At 56.0% G+C, this 17,094-nt stretch overlaps 2 protein-coding genes across 2 annotated transcripts in view; one reads left to right on the plus strand and one right to left on the minus strand.

Moving 5' to 3' along the window:
* Window positions 1–94: 94 nt before the first annotated feature.
* Window positions 95–7,917, minus strand: LOC121851044 (disintegrin and metalloproteinase domain-containing protein 8-like; the record flags this gene model as incomplete). Its single annotated transcript, XM_042344543.1, is given in 9 exon segments — window positions 95–263; window positions 1,197–1,269; window positions 2,056–2,139; window positions 2,620–2,688; window positions 3,236–3,323; window positions 3,681–3,768; window positions 4,357–4,447; window positions 5,238–5,318; window positions 7,755–7,917. Coding segments are annotated over 8 exon segments (697 nt in total), but the record flags the coding sequence as incomplete, so codon positions are not given.
* A 1,840-nt stretch (window positions 7,918–9,757) lies between these two features.
* The window catches only part of LOC103171817 (phospholipid phosphatase 5), a 13,908-nt gene continuing 6,571 nt past the window's right edge, over window positions 9,758–17,094 (plus strand). The window contains exons 1-6 of the mRNA XM_042344414.1: window positions 9,758–9,840; window positions 10,534–10,711; window positions 10,940–11,029; window positions 13,932–14,127; window positions 14,677–14,782; window positions 15,123–15,231. Coding sequence (XP_042200348.1) covers window positions 9,758–9,840; window positions 10,534–10,711; window positions 10,940–11,029; window positions 13,932–14,127; window positions 14,677–14,782; window positions 15,123–15,231 — 762 coding nt within the window. The remainder of the gene's footprint in view (window positions 9,841–10,533; window positions 10,712–10,939; window positions 11,030–13,931; window positions 14,128–14,676; window positions 14,783–15,122; window positions 15,232–17,094) is intronic.

Consider the following 17,094-nt stretch of genomic DNA (forward strand, 5'->3'; position numbering starts at 1 on the left):
TGAGAGAGAGAGAGAGAGAGAGAGAGAGAGATGGGGGTGGGCGTGAGTGGGGCGGGCGGGGGGGTGGGAGGGAGTTTGGATGCTTTTACCCACATACCATAAAATTGTTATCTTTATTGAGAGATCCACACAGGGAGAGACCCCAGAGGTATTGAGGTGTTCACACACGTCCTTCTCACTGCGCAAAAATGTTCTGTCAACGAGGGCGGGAATCAACGAAGGGAACCGGTTTTGTCAGGAAAAGTGCTGGAGGCACTGGGGCTCTGTTAAAGAAAAAAGCAACTTGACGTCGGCGGTGAAAAGAACGACCATAATGTGACCCGGCGCCTCGTCGCGTCCTCGAGACGTCTCAAAGCGCTTCGCAGGACAGACCGTAAAGTGCGTTTTGCGGGCGAAAGGCGGCGAGGCGGCCAATTGCTCACAGCGGCGCAAAAGCCGTCGTGGATCGAGTGACCGTATTGTTATTATTATTTCTGATGGGGGGGGGGAGAGATTATTACTTCCCAGAAAAGCAATCCGCCAATCCAGTATTTTGCGGGCAACCGTAACTCGCGCTCTCACACATCGCGCCCTTTGCACGGTAGCGTCTCGGAGAATTTACACACTTGAAATGATAGTTCAACCTCCCCCTCCGCCCCCCCCCCCCCCCCACCCGCCTAGAAAAATAAGACGTAGATATCTGAGACCGAGTGAGAGGATCAGAGGACACGGATTTAAGATCGTTATCGAAACAACCAGAGGGGAGGGGAGGAGAAATGTTTTCGTACAGCGAGCTGTTGGGATCTGGAATGCATCGCCTGAAGGGGTGGTAGAAGCCGATTCGATAACAACTTTCAAGAGAGAAGCAGATAATTATTTGGGTGGGGGGGGTGGGGAGCGGGAGAAATTTGCAGGGCTATGGGGAGAGCGCGGGGGAGTGGGGTTGATCAGGGCTATGGGGAGAGAGCGGGGGAGTGGGGTTGATCAGGGCTACGGGGAGAGAGCGGGGGAGTGGGGTTGATCAGGGCTATGGGGAGAGAGCGGGGGAGTGGGGTTGATCAGGGCTATGGGGAGAGAGCGGGGGAGTGGGGTTGATCAGGGCTACGGGGAGAGAGCGGGGAGTGGGGTTGAATTGGAAACTCTTTTCAAAGAGCCGGGCCGGACACGATGGACCCAATGGCCTCCTTCTGTGCTGTATAATTCTCTGAGGCTATGACCTGTGGTGAGGCGGGAGGGGTATTAATGGCAGAGATGGTTTCAATACAATTGCTTGTTCCGAGGCATCAGGATCTGAGGGGGGGGGGAAAAAAAACATTTCAGCTTCATGATTCACTTGTCATACCCACTCACGAGCCGTTTAACATGCCATAAACATTGAGTGTACGCCTTAAGCAAAACTGAGCTGAGCTTGTTCAGGTCACAGCTCGACAACGATAGGAGATTCCTCCTCAACCCCCACAAAAATGTGCCCATGACACTCCCACTGCAAGACCTTTCCGATGACATATAAATCTCTACGTCAATCGACTAGATAATGTTGACCCTGATAAGCTGTCTTATCTTGTGACGAACAGTAGAACCAGAGGACACGACCTGCGATTGAAGGAGGGGGGGTTGGGGGGGGGGGCGGTAAATTCAGAACAAATTCTACGGGAACACTACTTTGGTGAGCGAGCGGTAAACCTATCGAACGGGCTCCCGAGGGAGACAGATGTTGTTTCAGGAACAAATGAGACAGATTTCTGCTAGGAAATAATATCTGGGGACAATGCAGAATATATTTGGGGGACATGACATGGGATGGAGTTCCAGAGGGTGGGGGTAGAGAGGTTGAAGGTCCGCCCGCCCGCCAGTGGTGGGGCGAGCGAGGCGGGGGACGTGAAGCAGTCCGGAGCCCGCTGAGCGGAGGGAGCGGGCAGGTTGGTAGGGGGTTAGGAAGGCAAAGTGCCCACAGCTCTCTGCCAATGGCCCCAGTGCTCCTTGATTTCACTATTGACACTCCCCCACCCCACCCACCCCCCACCACCAAAGGTTCCGCACAGCGGAACAACTAAAGAAATCACAAAGCCCACGTACCTTAGGGGGTGCCATTGGCTTCTGTGGTGGCATCTGTGGTGGCATCTGTGGTGGCATCTGTGGTGGCATCTGCCTTTGGTTTGCCTACAAGAGAGAGAACAGCAGATATATTGGTGAAGACGCACAGAATAATCAACAACAACAATTGTAAAAATACTAATCTTTACATCCGATACAAGGAGCCTTCACAGGGTTCAATGTGAAGTGTAGTGACTGTCTTGCCTGAGTAACCCTTCTTGGCCTTGTTCCTCCCTGCTTCTGTGACCTGCTAACTCCATATAGACCTGTCCGTTCCCTCCGTTCAACGGGCTCCAGCCTTCTCCATGTCCCCCGCTTTGCCCGCCCCACCATTGGAGGTTGGGCCTTCAGTCTCTCTGCCCCCAACCCTCTGGAATCCCATCCCACAATCCCTTTGCCTCGCCTCCTCCCTTGCCTCCTTCAAGACCCCCCTCTTCTTTGGCTGTGGCTTCGGTCACCCTCTTACCCCTATCCTCCCTGCCCTCCACCCCCTCCTGATCCCAACCCCCAGCTCGGGGGGAGGGGTGGAGTGGGGTGAAGACTTACCGGAACCATGGGGTACGGTTTGGGAGCTTTATTGGGAGGCGGTGGGGGAGCAGTCCGCGGTACCTGAATCTGGAGAGAACAGAGAGACATTAGGTAGTTATACCCTTCACCCCCACACCCCTTCCCCTCTAACCCACCAGAGAATGTTTAGCTGAGGGTTAGAATAACTCTCCCATTTGACACAGCGCCTTATCATGTCTTTGAGAAGTGCTTCATGGGATACACTGTAAAGTGTAGTGACTGTGTATTTTGTGGGCGAAACGCGGCAGCCGATTGCGCACAGCAGCGTCCCCCACAAACAGCCGTGGGTTGAGTGACCAAATTATTATTTTTTTCTGAAGGGTTTACCACCCCGGAATGTGATCCGCCAATCGACTAACAACCGGGTTCCCTCTGACTGCCGGTAAACAGAGGCGTGTGTGTGTGTGTGTGTGTGAGGGGTGGGGGGGAGTAAGGAAACTTGCCCAACGTTTCGCCCCGACCTGACCCGCCCGGGAATCGAACCCGGGTCCTCTCGCTCGCGAGGCGAGGGCTCGAACCCCTGAGCTACAGGTTCTTATGAGAGCACGAGCTGACGAGCCAGGCAAAGGCTGGTGAGAGCGATGCAAAGACTTACCTGGTGGGGATTGTGACCTCTGGGCAACTGTGGGGTCCCAGGGAGGAATGCGGGGTTTGTGACCCCAATGTCCTGGGTCACCTGAGGTCTGGGGGGGAATTGGGGAAGGGGAGGGGGTTAGTCTCGCTCTCAGACACAGGATTTTGTCCACTTGCAAGCCAGAAACATCCCCGCACACCAACCCCCCCCCACCCCCCCACACATACACCCACCAAGATCTCGAAATCCCCTTCACCCCCCCCTCCCCCCCCCCGCCAGGACCCTTCCCAAGGGATTATTACCCCCGGAAAGCGGTCCGCCAATTGAGTAACAACGGGTTCCCGCTGGGTAAACAGAGGTCCTTTCGCTTGCGAGGCGAGTGCTCTAACCATTGAGCTACAGGAACTCATCCCCCAGCCCCTCTCCCCCCACCCCACACCCAACTCCCCCCCCAGTGTCTGGTTACCTGGGAGCTGACGTGCTCTTCCGCCGCTTGTACAGAAAAATCCCAACAACAGCCACCAACGCTATCACTGCGATCACGACCACGGAAACTGTGGGCAAACACCAGAGAGGGTTTACGGGCCGGTGGGAGGGAGAGACAACGTGCTGGGGGAAGAGAGAGAGAGAGAGAGAGAGAGAGGGAAAAAGAGCTGGGGGGGGGAGAAAGAGAGAGAGAGAGTGCGGTGGGGAGGAGAGGAGAGAGAGCTGGGGGGGGAGAGAAAGAGGGAGAGGGAGAGAGAGCGCGGGAGTGAGAGAGAGATGGGAGGAGAAGGAAAGAAGGAGAGCGCGGGGGGAGAGAGAGAGAGAGAGCGCGCTGTGGGGGGAGAGAGAGATGGGAGGAGAGAGAAAGAGGGAGAGCACTGGGGGAGAGAGAGAGAGAGCACTGGGGGGGGGAGAGAGAGAGAGCGCGCGGGGGCTGGGGGGTGGGTGTGGAGAGAGAGTGTGTTAGGGAGGAGAGATTGCGCTGGTAGGAGAGAGAGAGAGAGAGAGAGCGCTGGGGAGAGAGAGAGAGAGAGAGAGCGCTGGGGAGAGAGAGAGAGAGAGAGTGCTGGGGGTGAGCGAGCTGGTGTGGGGGAGAGAGAGAGAGAGAGCAATGGGGTTGGGGGGGAAAGCACTTGGGGTGGAGGGGGGATTGTTACCTATGGCAAAGTTCAAGGTATTCCTGACGGCCTCGCAGTTGGGAGGAGACCAGCCCTCCTCACACTGACAACGCTGAAGGTGATTACAAGTCTGTAAGACAAACAGTCCACAAAGTCAGTTACCCACACAGACGCTGGTTTCACCCGGTGACCAGGCGGGTGTCCGACACGCACGGAAACCCGTCACCGTGACCGGCCGGGTGTCTGACACGCACGGAAACCCGTCACCGTGACCAGCCGGGTGTCTGACACACACGGAAACCCGTCACCGTGACCGGTCGGGTGTCTGACACACACGGAAACCCGTCACCGTGACCGGTCGGGTGTCTGACACACACGGAAACCCGTCACCGTGACCGGCCGGGTGTCTGACACACACGGAAACCCGTCACCGTGACCGGTCGGGTGTCTGACACACACACGGAAACCCGTCACCGTGACCAGCCGGGTGTCTGACACACACGGAAACCCGTCACCGTGACCGGCCGGTGTCTGACACACACGGAAACCCGTCACCGTGACCGGCCGGGTGTCTGACACACACGGGTTTGATTCCCGGGCGGGTCAAGTCAGGGGAAACGTTGGGCAAGCGTCGTAACTTTCCCCCCCACCACCACCCTCCCCCCACCCTCCCCCCCCCCCCCACACACACACACACGCGCCTCTGTCAGTAGGAACCCGGTTGTTAGTCGATTGGGGGATCGCTTTCCGGGGTTAAATATCCAGTCAATTCACTTTACGTACATTCTGTGAAGTGCTTTGAGTCGCCTCAACGAGGTGATAAGTCGCTGTACCGAATGCTCTAAGGATTCTAAGCTACAGAACTCCTATGTTCCTCCGCACGGAGGAACCGGGGAGGCAATAACTGTTGGTGACCTTACCGAGTGTTGGGGACATTTGGCGGTGCAGGTACTGAGGACTCTGGAATGCAAAAGAGATTGACATTTTCCGTCCATGCACATCTGCGGAGAGAGAGAGAGAGAGAGAGAGCAATGGTGATTGAAACTCTGGAACACTTTCTTTATCCCTCCGTCTTGCCCCCTTCCTTTCCCATCTTCAGGTTGCGTCTGAAGACCATACTCTTCAAACGTGCCTCGTTCCAGAGGGTGGGGGCAGACTGGCAGAAGGCCCGGCCGCCAATGGTGGGGCGGGCGAGGCGGGGGGACGTGAAGCAGGCCGGAGCCCACTAAGCGGAGGGAGCGAGCAGGATGGTAGGGGGTTATGAGGTGCAGAGATAGGGGGGAGCAAGACGATGGAGGGCTTTGAACAGCAAGAACCACAAAATTAATTTGTAGAGCGCCTTTCACGTCGGGAGGACGTCCCAAAGCGCTAAACAGTCAAATGTCGGGGCCCGAGCATGGGGGAGGGGTGCTGTAGGGGTGAGGGAAGGCAGAGAGGTGGGAGGGAGACCAAAGGCACGGTCGAAGAGAAAGGTCTTGAGACCGGTTTTGAAGGAGATAAGGGAGGAAGCGAAGGGATGGAGTTCCAGGGTGTGGGGGCAGAGAGGCTGAAATTTGGCGACCGATGGTAGGCCGGGTCGGGCGGGAGACATGGAGCAGGTGGAGCCCGATGAACGGAGGGAGCGGGCAGGTTGGTAAGGAGGCAGCAGGTCAGAGAGGTAGGAGGGGGCGAGGCCAGGGATGGCCTTAAAGGTGAGGACCAGGATCTTGAAATGTATCCTCTGTGTGATAAGCCAGTGGAGATGGGCGAGGATGGGGGTGATAGTGGGGTTGATCAGGGCTATGGGGAGAGCGGGGGAGTGGGGTTGATCAGGGCTATGGGAGAGCGCGGGGGGAGTGGGGTTGATCAGGGCTATGGGGAGAGAGCGGGGGAGTGGGGTTGATCAGGGCTATGGGGAGAGAGCGGGGGAGTGGGGTTGATCAGGGCTATGGGGAGAGCGGGGGAGTGGGGTTGATCAGGGCTATGGGGGGGGGGGGAGTGGGGTGATCAGGGCTATGGGGAGAGAGCGGGGGGAGTGGGGTTGATCAGGGCTATGGGGAGAGCGGGGGGAGTGGGGTTGATCAGGGCTATGGGAGAGAGCGGGGGAGTGGGGTTGATCAGGGCTATGGGGAGAGAGCGGGGGAGTGGGGTTGATCAGGGCTATGGGGAGAGCGGGGGAGTGGGGTTGATCAGGGCTATGGGGAGAGCGCGGGGGGAGTGGGGTTGATCAGGGCTATGGGGAGAGAGCGGGGGAGTGGGGTTGATCAGGGCTATGGGGAGAGAGCGGGGGAGTGGGTTGATCAGGGCTATGGGGGAGAGCGGGGGAGTGGGGTTGATCAGGGCTATGGGGAGAGAGCGGGGGGAGTGGGGTTGATCAGGGCTATGGGGAGAGAGCGGGGGAGTGGGGTTGATCAGGGCTATGGGGAGAGCGCGGGGAAGTGGGGTTGATCAGGGCTATGGGGAGAGACGGGGGAGTGGGGTTGATCAGGGCTATGGGGAGAGAGCGGGGGAGTGGGGTTGATTTGGAAGCTCTTTCCAAAGAGCCGACACAGACACAATAGGCCGAATGGTCTCCTTCTGTGTTGCACAATTGTACGATTCCATGAAGTTGCTCAAAACCCAGCGCTCGAGCTCATGTTTGGCACTTTCCAGGAAGAAGCACTTCAAAGGTCGATGTGGACCCAATGACTTGTGCCGTAAAAGGGGAAATAACTCGGAATGACAGGAAATCTCAGCAGACGTCACAGACGAAGGCAATGGTTTTTCGCAAACATGAATGATGAATGATTTTTGGTCACCGGGCATCAGGCGCTGGCAATTGCGCAACAGCATCTCGCGAGAGCGGAGATTAACCCTTCGGCCCCGGACGCTTAGAAGCATAGAATCATGCAGCGCAGAAGGAGGCCATTCGGCCCCTCCGTGTCTGTGACGGCTCTTTGAAAAGAGCTTTCAAATCACCCCCCCCCCCCCGCGCTCTCCCCATAGCCCTGATCAACCCCACTCCCCCCCCGCGCTCTCCCCATAGCCCTAATCAACCCACTCCCCCCGCGTTCTCCCCATAGCCCTGATCAACCCCACTCCGCCGCTCTCTCCCCATAGCCCTGACCAACCCAAGTAGATAATTATTGGGGAGGACAAGAACTGAGCAAACTACCCAGTGACTACAACTTAAAATGTATATTCTGTGAAGCGCTTTGAGACGTCTCTGGAGGAGGCGGGAGGTGACCGAAGGCGCCATCGCTGGATGGGTTTGGGGGAGAGATTTTTCGGGGAGAGGAGAGATTTTCCGGGAGGGGGATTTTCTTTTAGGGGGGAGAGGAGAGATTTTATCGGGAGGAACGAACAGATTTTCAGGGGAGGGAAAAGGTTTTCAGGGGGAAGGGAGATTGTCAGGGTGGAGGGGGAGATTTTTTCGGGGGGTGGGTGGGGTGTTGGGGGGAGCGTGATGGAAACACTACCTTGTTCTCTCCACATTTAATCCCGTTCTGTACCAGACCCGGGTTTTTGTTCGTGTTGTCAGCTCCCATTATTAATTTGCAGGGGCCGATCGAACCGTATCTCGTGGCAAAGGAGGGACTTGTATCCCCACCTTTGCAGCTCAGTAGTCCACACTTTATATCCCTGTGGAGAGAGCGAGAGGGGGGGGGGAGTGAGAGAGTGTGAGAAGGAGATGGGGGGGGGTTGGGGGGAGCGAGAGAGTGGGTGTGTGAGACGGAAAGGGAAGAGAGGGGTAAAGTATGGGAGAGAGAGGGAGTGAGAGAGTGTGAGAGGGAGAAGAGGGGGAGATACGGGAGAGAGAGAGGGGGGGGAGAAGGGGGGAGAGAGAGGGAGAAAGGGGGAGTGTGTGAGAGAGAGAGGAGGAAAGGGAGTGGGGGGGAAATGTGTGTGTGAGAGAGAGTGGGGGGAGGGAGAAGAGTGGGGGAGAGAGAGAAAGGCGACAGAGAGAAAGGGGGAGAGAGAGAGGGAGTGTGGGAGTGGGGGGCAGAGGAGTGAGAGAGGGCAGAGGAGACAGAGTGAGTGTGTGAGAGGGGATGGGAGGGGAGAGAGAGGGTGAGAGGGAGAGAAAGAGGGAGGAGAGAGGGAGGATAGGGGGGAAGAGAAGAACACAGGTTACAACGATTAGAGTGTGTCTTCAGAGGGTAATTAACGACAGGAACAAGGAACGAGACCGGGACACTGAGGACTCAACCCACGTTCCGCCCACAAAATAATAATTATAGTATTATTACATTATTAATAATATTGCGTTTGACACAGCGCCTGATCACGTCTTCGAGACGCCTCAAAGCGGGATACACTGTAAAGTGTAGTGACTTTTTGTGGGCGAAACGCGGCGGCCAATTGCACACAGCGACGCCCCCACAAACAATCATGGATTGAGTGACCAAATTATTTTTATTAATTTTGATGGGATTATCACCCCCGGAAAAGCCATCCGCCAATCGACTAACAACCGGGTTCCTACTGACCGCCGGTAACCAGAGGCGCGTGGGGTGTGTGTGTGTGTGTGTGTGGGGGTGTGTGTGTGTGTGTGTGTGTGGGTGGAGGAAGGAAACTTGCCCAACGTTTCGTTCTGACCTGGGAATCGAACCCGGGTTCTCTCCGTTACGGGAAAAGGAGCGTAATAATATTTCCTGGAATTTGGTACAGTTTGATATCAAGTTATGGTGTTGGTCTCCACCCAAATTGGATTCTACTTTGGACCCTGGTTTCCTATCTAAGAAATAGGGCTTTAGACCCTGGTTTCCTTTCTAAGAACCTATAGTAGAAAGAGAGAGGGTGACTGAGAGACCTGAGACTGAGAGAGACTGAGACTGAGAGAGACTGAGACTGAGAGAGACTGAGACTGAGAGAGACTGAGACTGAGAGAGTCTGAGACTGAGAGACTGAGACTGAGAGAGACTGAGACTGAGAGAGACTGAGACTGAGAGAGACTGAGACTGAGAGACCTGAGACTGAGAGAGACTGAGACTGAGAGAGACTGAGACTGAGAGAGACTGAGACTGAGAGACCTGAGACTGAGAGACCTGAGACTGAGACTGAAAGATACTTAGACTGAGAGAAAGAGAGAAAGACAAACAGACAGACAGACAGACAGACAGACAGACAGAGACACAGACAGAGACAGACAGACAGAGACACAGACAGACAGACTGTATCAAATGCAATTATTATTATTATTATTATTATTATAAACCCCGCCTGTGCCCCCTCTGTGAGCTGTGAATGCGCTGTAACCTGACGCCAGGCTTGTTATTGGCGTATGTGAGGGGAGACCGAGCAATGCCCTTGAGGACACTTGGTCTCTCTCTCTCTCTACGTTCTCTCTCTCTCTCTCTCTATCTTTCTTTCTCTCTCTCTCTATCTCTATCGCTCTGGCCTCGAGGACTGAAGCCCCCAGTTGTTGTTCCAGGATCATGCCTCGAGTGTGATTGGGGTGGCGTCCACCATCGCTCACGAGATGGGACACAACCTGGGAATGTCCCACGACCAGGCGGGCTGCTACTGTCAGGCCGGGGCCTGTATCATGGCGCCCTCCATCGGGTAAGGCTGTCTCTGTGGTGCGGTGATGCTTCATGTTGCGGTTGACGTTCGGTCTCTCTCTGCCCCCACCCTTTGGAACTCCATCCCATAGTCCCTCCGCCTCCCTCCCTCCCTCCCTCCCTCGCCTCCTTCAAGACCCATCTCCTCCTCGACCGCGCCTGCGGTCACCCTCCTACCCCCTCACCCTCCCCACCCTCCACCCCTCCTGATCCCCACCCCCGGCTCGGGTCCAAATCCCTGACTCCTGACTGAGAGGGGCCGTGGAAGTGTCATGTGTTGTTGTTGTTGTTGTTATGTAATAATATGTTTAATAATAATAATTGTTTGTGGGACAAAACACACAGTCGATTCACTTTACAGTGTATCCTGTGAAGCGCTTTGAGACGTCTCGTGGTCAAGCGCTATATCAAACTCCAGGACTATTATCATCATTATTATTGACGATGGCGTCGTTGTTGTCGTTGACGTTGTTCCTGGTGTTGTCGTCGGTGCTGTTGGCGACGATGATGCTGCTGCTGTTGTTGATGTTGCTGTCGATGTTGTTGGCCTTGTCGTCGTCGCTGTCGATGTTGTGGGTGTCGTTGTCGTGGTGGTGGTGGTGGTGGTGGTTGTTGTCGTCGTGACTGTCGTCGATGTTGTCGTCGTCGTCGTCGTCGCTGCCGCGGTGTGACTCGGTGCGTATCGCCTCCGCAGCCGAAAGTTCCCGGACAAGTTCAGCTCCTGCAGCCACCAGAACTTCCAGAGCTTCGTGTTGTCCCGAACATCCTCCTGTATTCGCAACATCCCCAACATCCACGAGGTGATCGGCGAAGCCGTCTGCGGCAACCGCTTCGTGGAGAGGGGGGAGGAGTGCGATTGCGGCACTCCAGAGGTACGCCAGCCCCCGCCACGCCCACACACACCCAACACGGGAGCGGGCAAACACAACACGGCCGACGTAAAACACGCACGGCGCACCCGCAAACACGACACGGGCGGGCGCCCGGGCGCGCCGCGCGCGCACGCACGGACGCAAACAAAACGCGCACCCGCGCGCGCGGGCGGTGCGTCGGCACAGCTTTCCGATGCTGCTCTGAGCCCCTGTTCCCCCCTCCCACAGGAATGTCAGAACGACTGCTGTAACGCGGAGACGTGTGAGCTGCGCGCGGGCGCTCGGTGTGCCGACGGGGACTGCTGCCATGAGTGCATGGTACTCGGGGCTGTGGGGGAAGTGGGGGGGGAGGTCGGGGGGTATTCAAGGGCTATGGGGGCAGAGGCGGGTAATTGGAGTCGAGGCACAGATCCGCCCTGATCTTAGAGAATGGCGGAACAGGCTCGAGGGGCTGAATGGCCTCCTCCTGTTCCTATGATTCTCCCCCACTCCCTCGTTTCTCACTCACTCTCTCTCTCCCTCTCTCTCCCTCTCTCTCTCTCTCTCCCTCTCTCTCCCTCTCTCTCTGCCCCAATAAAATCCACCGCTCACTGAACAAAAAATGCGGTCGTCGCACATCACAGCCCAAAAAAAAAAGGAAGCAATTTGAGACTATCCCGTGAACCCCGGGGTTGAATCCTAATGATAATTATTATGATGGTTTTTTTTATTGCCTTTGGATTGTAACCCACGTCCCCCCAACCCCCACCCCACCCACCACCCCCGGTTCGCCCACAAAACGCACAGTCACTACACTTTGCGGCGTATCCCGCGAAGCGCTTTGAGACGTCTCGAAGACGTGATTGTTATTATTAAAACTCGGCCAAAGCGGACTATCATACGGTGGATTCTTATCGACGCTGAAGGCATTAGCACTCCCCTCGGCCCTCCGCGTTGTCTTTCCCCCCCACCCCACCCCACCCCACCCCACCCGCCCGCCCGCCCGCCCTTCGCACCCTGGAAGAGAATGTGGCCCCTTTGATTCATACTAATTAAAGACAGAAGTACAAACAGGAACATTTCGAAACTCTCCCTCCCGGACGATTGAGCAAAACCTGATAGAGATCTGTTGCAGCGGAACAGACGCCAAAGCGGTTTGTGCCTTTACTGGTGAGAGTGGTGCGGGTGTAGGAGGAACATAGACAGGTATTTGCCCATTCGTCTCAGAGTGAACCGGTTCAACCCCGGTAGTCAGCCCCTAACTTCCTCTCCCCCCCCCTCTCTCTCTCTCTCTCTCTCGCCCTCCCCACTCCACCTTCTCTGCCCCTCTCCTCTTCCCCCCCTCACCCCGATAAAATTTCAGCCCACATTCAGTTCGCTATACACTGTATCCCGTGAAGCGCTTTGAGACGTCTCGAAGACGCGATAAGCCACACACAGTCACTACACTTCGCAGTAACTCTTACCCCCCCCCCCCCCCCTTCCCCCCCACGAAAGGGAGCGACAGAATAGCACTGTGCGTAGCAATGTGAACCTTTCTCTCTCTCTCTGGGCTCTCTCTTTATGTCTCTCCCTTTCCGTTTCTCTCTCTCTCTCTCTCTTACTCTCAGTCTCTCAGTCTCTCACTCTCTCCTTTTCTCAGTCTCTCACTCTCTCTCCTTTTCTCACGCTCTCTCTCTCTCTCTCCCTCTCTCAGTCTCTCACTCTCTCTAGGTTTCTTACTCACTCACTCTCTCTCTCTCTCACTACTCCGTCTCTCACTCTCACTCTCTCTCTCACTCTCATTCTCACCGTTTCTCCCTCTCTCAGTCTCTCACTCTCATTCTCACCGTTTCTCCCTCTCTCAGTCACTCAGTCACTCAGTCACTTAGTCACTCACTCACTCTCTCTCTCTCTCACTACTCCGTCTCTCACTCTCACTCTCTCTCACTCTCATTCTCACCGTTTCTCCCTCTCTCAGTCTCTCACTCACTCTCTCTATCTCTCTCACTACTCCGTCTCTCACTCTCACTCTCTCTCTCACTCTCATTCTCACCGTTTCTCCCTCTCTCAGTCTCTCACTCTCATTCTCACCGTTTCTCCCTCTCTCAGTCACTCAGTCACTCAGTCACTTAGTCACTCACTCACTCTCTCTCTCTCTCTCTCACTACTCCGTCTCTCACTCTCACTCTCTCTCACTCTCATTCTCACCGTTTCTCCCTCTCTCAGTCACTCAGTCACTTAGTCACTCACTCACTCTCTCTCTCTCTCACTACTCCGTCTCTCACTCTCACTCTCTCTCACTCTCATTCTCACCGTTTCTCCCTCTCTCAGTCACTCAGTCACTTAGTCACTCACTCACTCTCTCTCTCTCTCTCTCTCTCACTACTCCGTCTCTCACTCTCTCTCACTCTCATTCTCACCGTTTCTCCCTCTCTCAGTCACTCAGTCACTTAGTCACTCACTCACTCTCTCTCTCTCTCACTACTCCGTCTCTCACTCTCACTCTCTCTCACTCTCATTCTCACCGTTTCTCCCTCTCTCAGTCTCTCACTCACTCTCTCTATCTCTCTCACTACTCCGTCTCTCACTCTCACTCTCTCTCTCACTCTCATTCTCACCGTTTCTCCCTCTCTCAGTCTCTCACTCTCATTCTCACCGTTTCTCCCTCTCTCAGTCACTCAGTCACTCAGTCACTTAGTCACTCACTCACTCTCTCTCTCTCTCTCTCACTACTCCGTCTCTCACTCTCACTCTCTCTCACTCTCATTCTCACCGTTTCTCCCTCTCTCAGTCACTCAGTCACTTAGTCACTCACTCACTCTCTCTCTCTCTCACTACTCCGTCTCTCACTCTCACTCTCTCTCACTCTCATTCTCACCGTTTCTCCCTCTCTCAGTCACTCAGTCACTTAGTCACTCACTCACTCTCTCTCTCTCTCTCTCTCTCACTACTCCGTCTCTCACTCTCTCTCACTCTCATTCTCACCGTTTCTCCCTCTCTCAGTCACTCAGTCACTTAGTCACTCACTCACTCTCTCTCTCTCTCACTACTCCGTCTCTCACTCTCACTCTCTCTCACTCTCATTCTCACCGTTTCTCCCTCTCTCAGTCACTCAGTCACTTAGTCACTCACTCACTCTCTCTCTCTCTCACTACTCCGTCTCTCACTCTCACTCTCTCTCACTCTCATTCTCACCGTTTCTCCCTCTCTCAGTCTCTCAGTCTCTCTCTCTCTCTCTCTCCCCCCGGTTCCCCGGCAGTTCTCTGAGCCGGGCAGTGTGTGCCGTCCGGAGAAACATGATTGTGACCTACTGGAAATGTGCGACGGCAGATCGAGTCAGTGTCCGGAGGACACTTACCGGATGAATGGGTCTCCGTGTCAAAAGAACACCGGCTTCTGCTACAACGGAGAATGTCCGAACACCAAGAAGCAGTGTGTGGCTTTGTGGGGTCCAGGTAACAACGACACAACGTTCACCCCCCACCACCACCCCCCCACCCCAACCCCCACCCCCACCCCCACACACACACGCAGAGTAGCGCCCCAGAGCACTTGACAGTGACGGAGCGAGTTGTGGTGGGAAGGGGGAAGTGGGAAGGTCGAAGAGGAAGGCGTTCCTGAGGATGGGGAAGGAAATGGGCAAGGCGGAAGGATAGAGGGGGAGGGGGAGAGCGGTAGGGTTTCGGGGGCATAGCGGCTGAATGGACTTGAAGTCGATTGGAGGGGGAACCTGGCAGGAACAGCAACATCACCCCCTCTACCCCCTCCCTCCCCCTCTCCCCCTCTCCATCTCCTCCTTCCCCTCTTCCCCTCCACCTCCCGCTCTCCCTTACCCTCCCTCTTGCTCCCCCTCACACCCCCCCCCACCCACCACCACTTTGCAGCTCCGAGACCAAAAAAAGCGTCTTAAAAACACTAATGGTAACGTAATAATAATAATATAATAATAATAATCCTCACATTTGACCCGACGCCCGTTGTTTGTGGGTATTTGTTCCGGACAGGAGCCCGACCGGCCCCCGACGTCTGCTTCAACAACAATCGACGAGGGAATTCATACGGTCACTGTCGCAAGATCTCACCGAATACCTTTAAAGCTTGTGATGCAAGGTGACGGGCTCTCCTAATCTGTCTGTGTCTCTGTCCCTCTGGGGCTGGTCGGGTCGGGGCCAAACCTGAGGCACGTCTCCTTACTCCGCACACACGCAGACACGGGAACACACGCAGACCCACCCACACGCAGACCCACCCACACCCACGCGTGTGCACAGACCCGCACACGGACACGCGCGCGCAGACCCGCGCGCCTCCCGTTTCGCCCACTAAGTGCACAGTCACCTACGCTTTAGGGTGAAGCGCTTTGAGACGTCTCGGGTCAAGCGCGAGGACTATAATTATTATTGTTATTTACTGTTATTATTATCGATCGTTTTTCTTTTCCTCTCTCCAGGATCTCCGAGTCGCTGACTCCATTTCAGCGAGTTATCCACCCGGAGGAGATGTGGCTGTACAAAAATCCCCGGACGGAGATCGATCGAGTTCCCACCTGGCAAATGTTTGTACGTTCCCCTTACACGACCCTCGGGGTGGGGGGGGGGGGGGGGGGAGGTCCAAAAACAACAGCCTCGGAAAGACGTCCCAGGCTGGACAGTCAGGGGCTTTGGGTTCAGGAGGGGTGGAGGGCAGTGTGGGGGGGGGGTGAGGAGAGTGGCCGAAGGCACAGTCGAGGAGGAAGGGACTTGAAGGGGGGGCGAGAGAAGGTGGGGGGGGGTTGAGGGGTAGAGTTCCAGTGGGTTTCGGTGGAAACAGATTCAATGACAACTTTCCAAAGGGAGTTAGGGAGGAGTTACTCGAACAGGAAATTACTTGAAGGGGTGTGGGGGAGAGCGCAGGGTGGGGGGGGGGCGGGAGTGGGACTGGTTGGGGTAAGAGCGGGGGGATGTCCCAACTCGTCCCACTACCCCCCCCCACCCCCGCTCTTACCCCAAAGCCCGGCACCTATTTCCTTTTCAAGTCCCTGTCCAGTTCCATTTCTAAGCTATCATCGAAACGGCTTCCATTACGCTTTCAGGCGTCTGCGTGTGTGCGCGTGCGTCTGTGTGCACGTGTGTCTGTGTGTGTGTGCATCTGTGTGTGCGTGCGTCTGTGTGCGCGCGTGTGTCCGTGTGTGTGTGTGTCTGTGTGTGCGTGCGTCTGTGTGTGTGTGCGTGCGTCTGTGTGTGCGTGTGTGCATCTGTGTGCGCGTGCGTCTGTGTGTGCGCGTGTGTCTGTGTGTGTGTGTGTGCATCTGTGGGTGCGTGCGTCTGTGTGTGTGCGTGTGTGTGTGCGTGTGTCTGCGTGCGCATGTGTGTGTGTGTGCATCGGTGTGCGCGTGCGTCTGTGTGCGCGTGCGTGCGTCTGTGTGTGTGTCTGTGTATGCGCGCGTGCGTTCCAGACCGTAACAAGTCCTCGTCTGGTCTCCCCTCTGGTTCTTTTTACCAAGCTTCCCTCTATTTACTCTTATCGAAGCCCCTCATAGTTTTGAACCCCACGATTAAACACGGACGGATGTCTGTGCAAGAGACGTGTGTAGCACAGGCGTGATGTGAGGCAGGAAACCCGAGGGTGAGGTGAGAGTTTGCTGTTGGACCTCAGGAAAACGCCCTTTTTTTTGCGGTAAAACTGCGTCTCGTTGTGGTTTTTAGTTTTTCCGGTGTTCTATTAGGGCGTTATAATAAACAACACTACAACAACAACAAGATTGCATTTATAGAGCGCCTTTCACGTCGGGAGGACGTCCTAAGGCGCTGTACAGTTGGGTCGGGACCCGAGCATTGGGGGGAAATGGTCAGGGTGAGGGGAGGGAGCGAGGAGGGGGGAAATGGTCAGGGTGAGGGGAGGGAAGGGAGGGAGCGAGGAGGGGGAAATGGTCAGGGTGAGGGGAGGAAGGGAGGGAGCGAGGAGGGGGAAAATGGTCAGGGTGAGGGGAGGGAAGGGAGGGAGGGAGGAGGGGGTAGAGATTCGAGAGCGGAGCTGAAGGCTGAAGGTCAAAGAGAGAAGTCTTGAGACCGGCCTTGAAGGAGGAAAGGGAGGAAGCGGCGAAGGCACTGGGGATAGAGTTCCAGAGCCTCGGGGCTGAGAGGCTGAAGGCCACCGATGGTCGGGCGGTTGGGGCGGGGGATGTGGAGCAGACCGGAGCCGGAGGAACGGAGGGTACGGGCAGGTAGGGGGATAGTAGGTCGGAGAGGTAGGAGGGAGCGAGGCCGTGAATGGCCTTGTAGGTGAGGATGAGGAATCCGATCCTCTGGGGGATGGGGAGCCAGTGGAGGCGAGCGAGGGCGAGGGTGAGGGCGAGGGTGGGAGTGATGGGGTCGCGACGCCTGGTGCAGGACAGTACACGAGCTGCAGAGTTCTGAACGACTAATCCTGGCATTTGACCCGCG

Source organism: Callorhinchus milii, unplaced genomic scaffold, assembly GCF_018977255.1.
Source record: "Callorhinchus milii isolate IMCB2004 unplaced genomic scaffold, IMCB_Cmil_1.0 Scaffold28, whole genome shotgun sequence".
In the NCBI taxonomy this organism is placed as follows: domain Eukaryota; kingdom Metazoa; phylum Chordata; class Chondrichthyes; order Chimaeriformes; family Callorhinchidae; genus Callorhinchus; species Callorhinchus milii.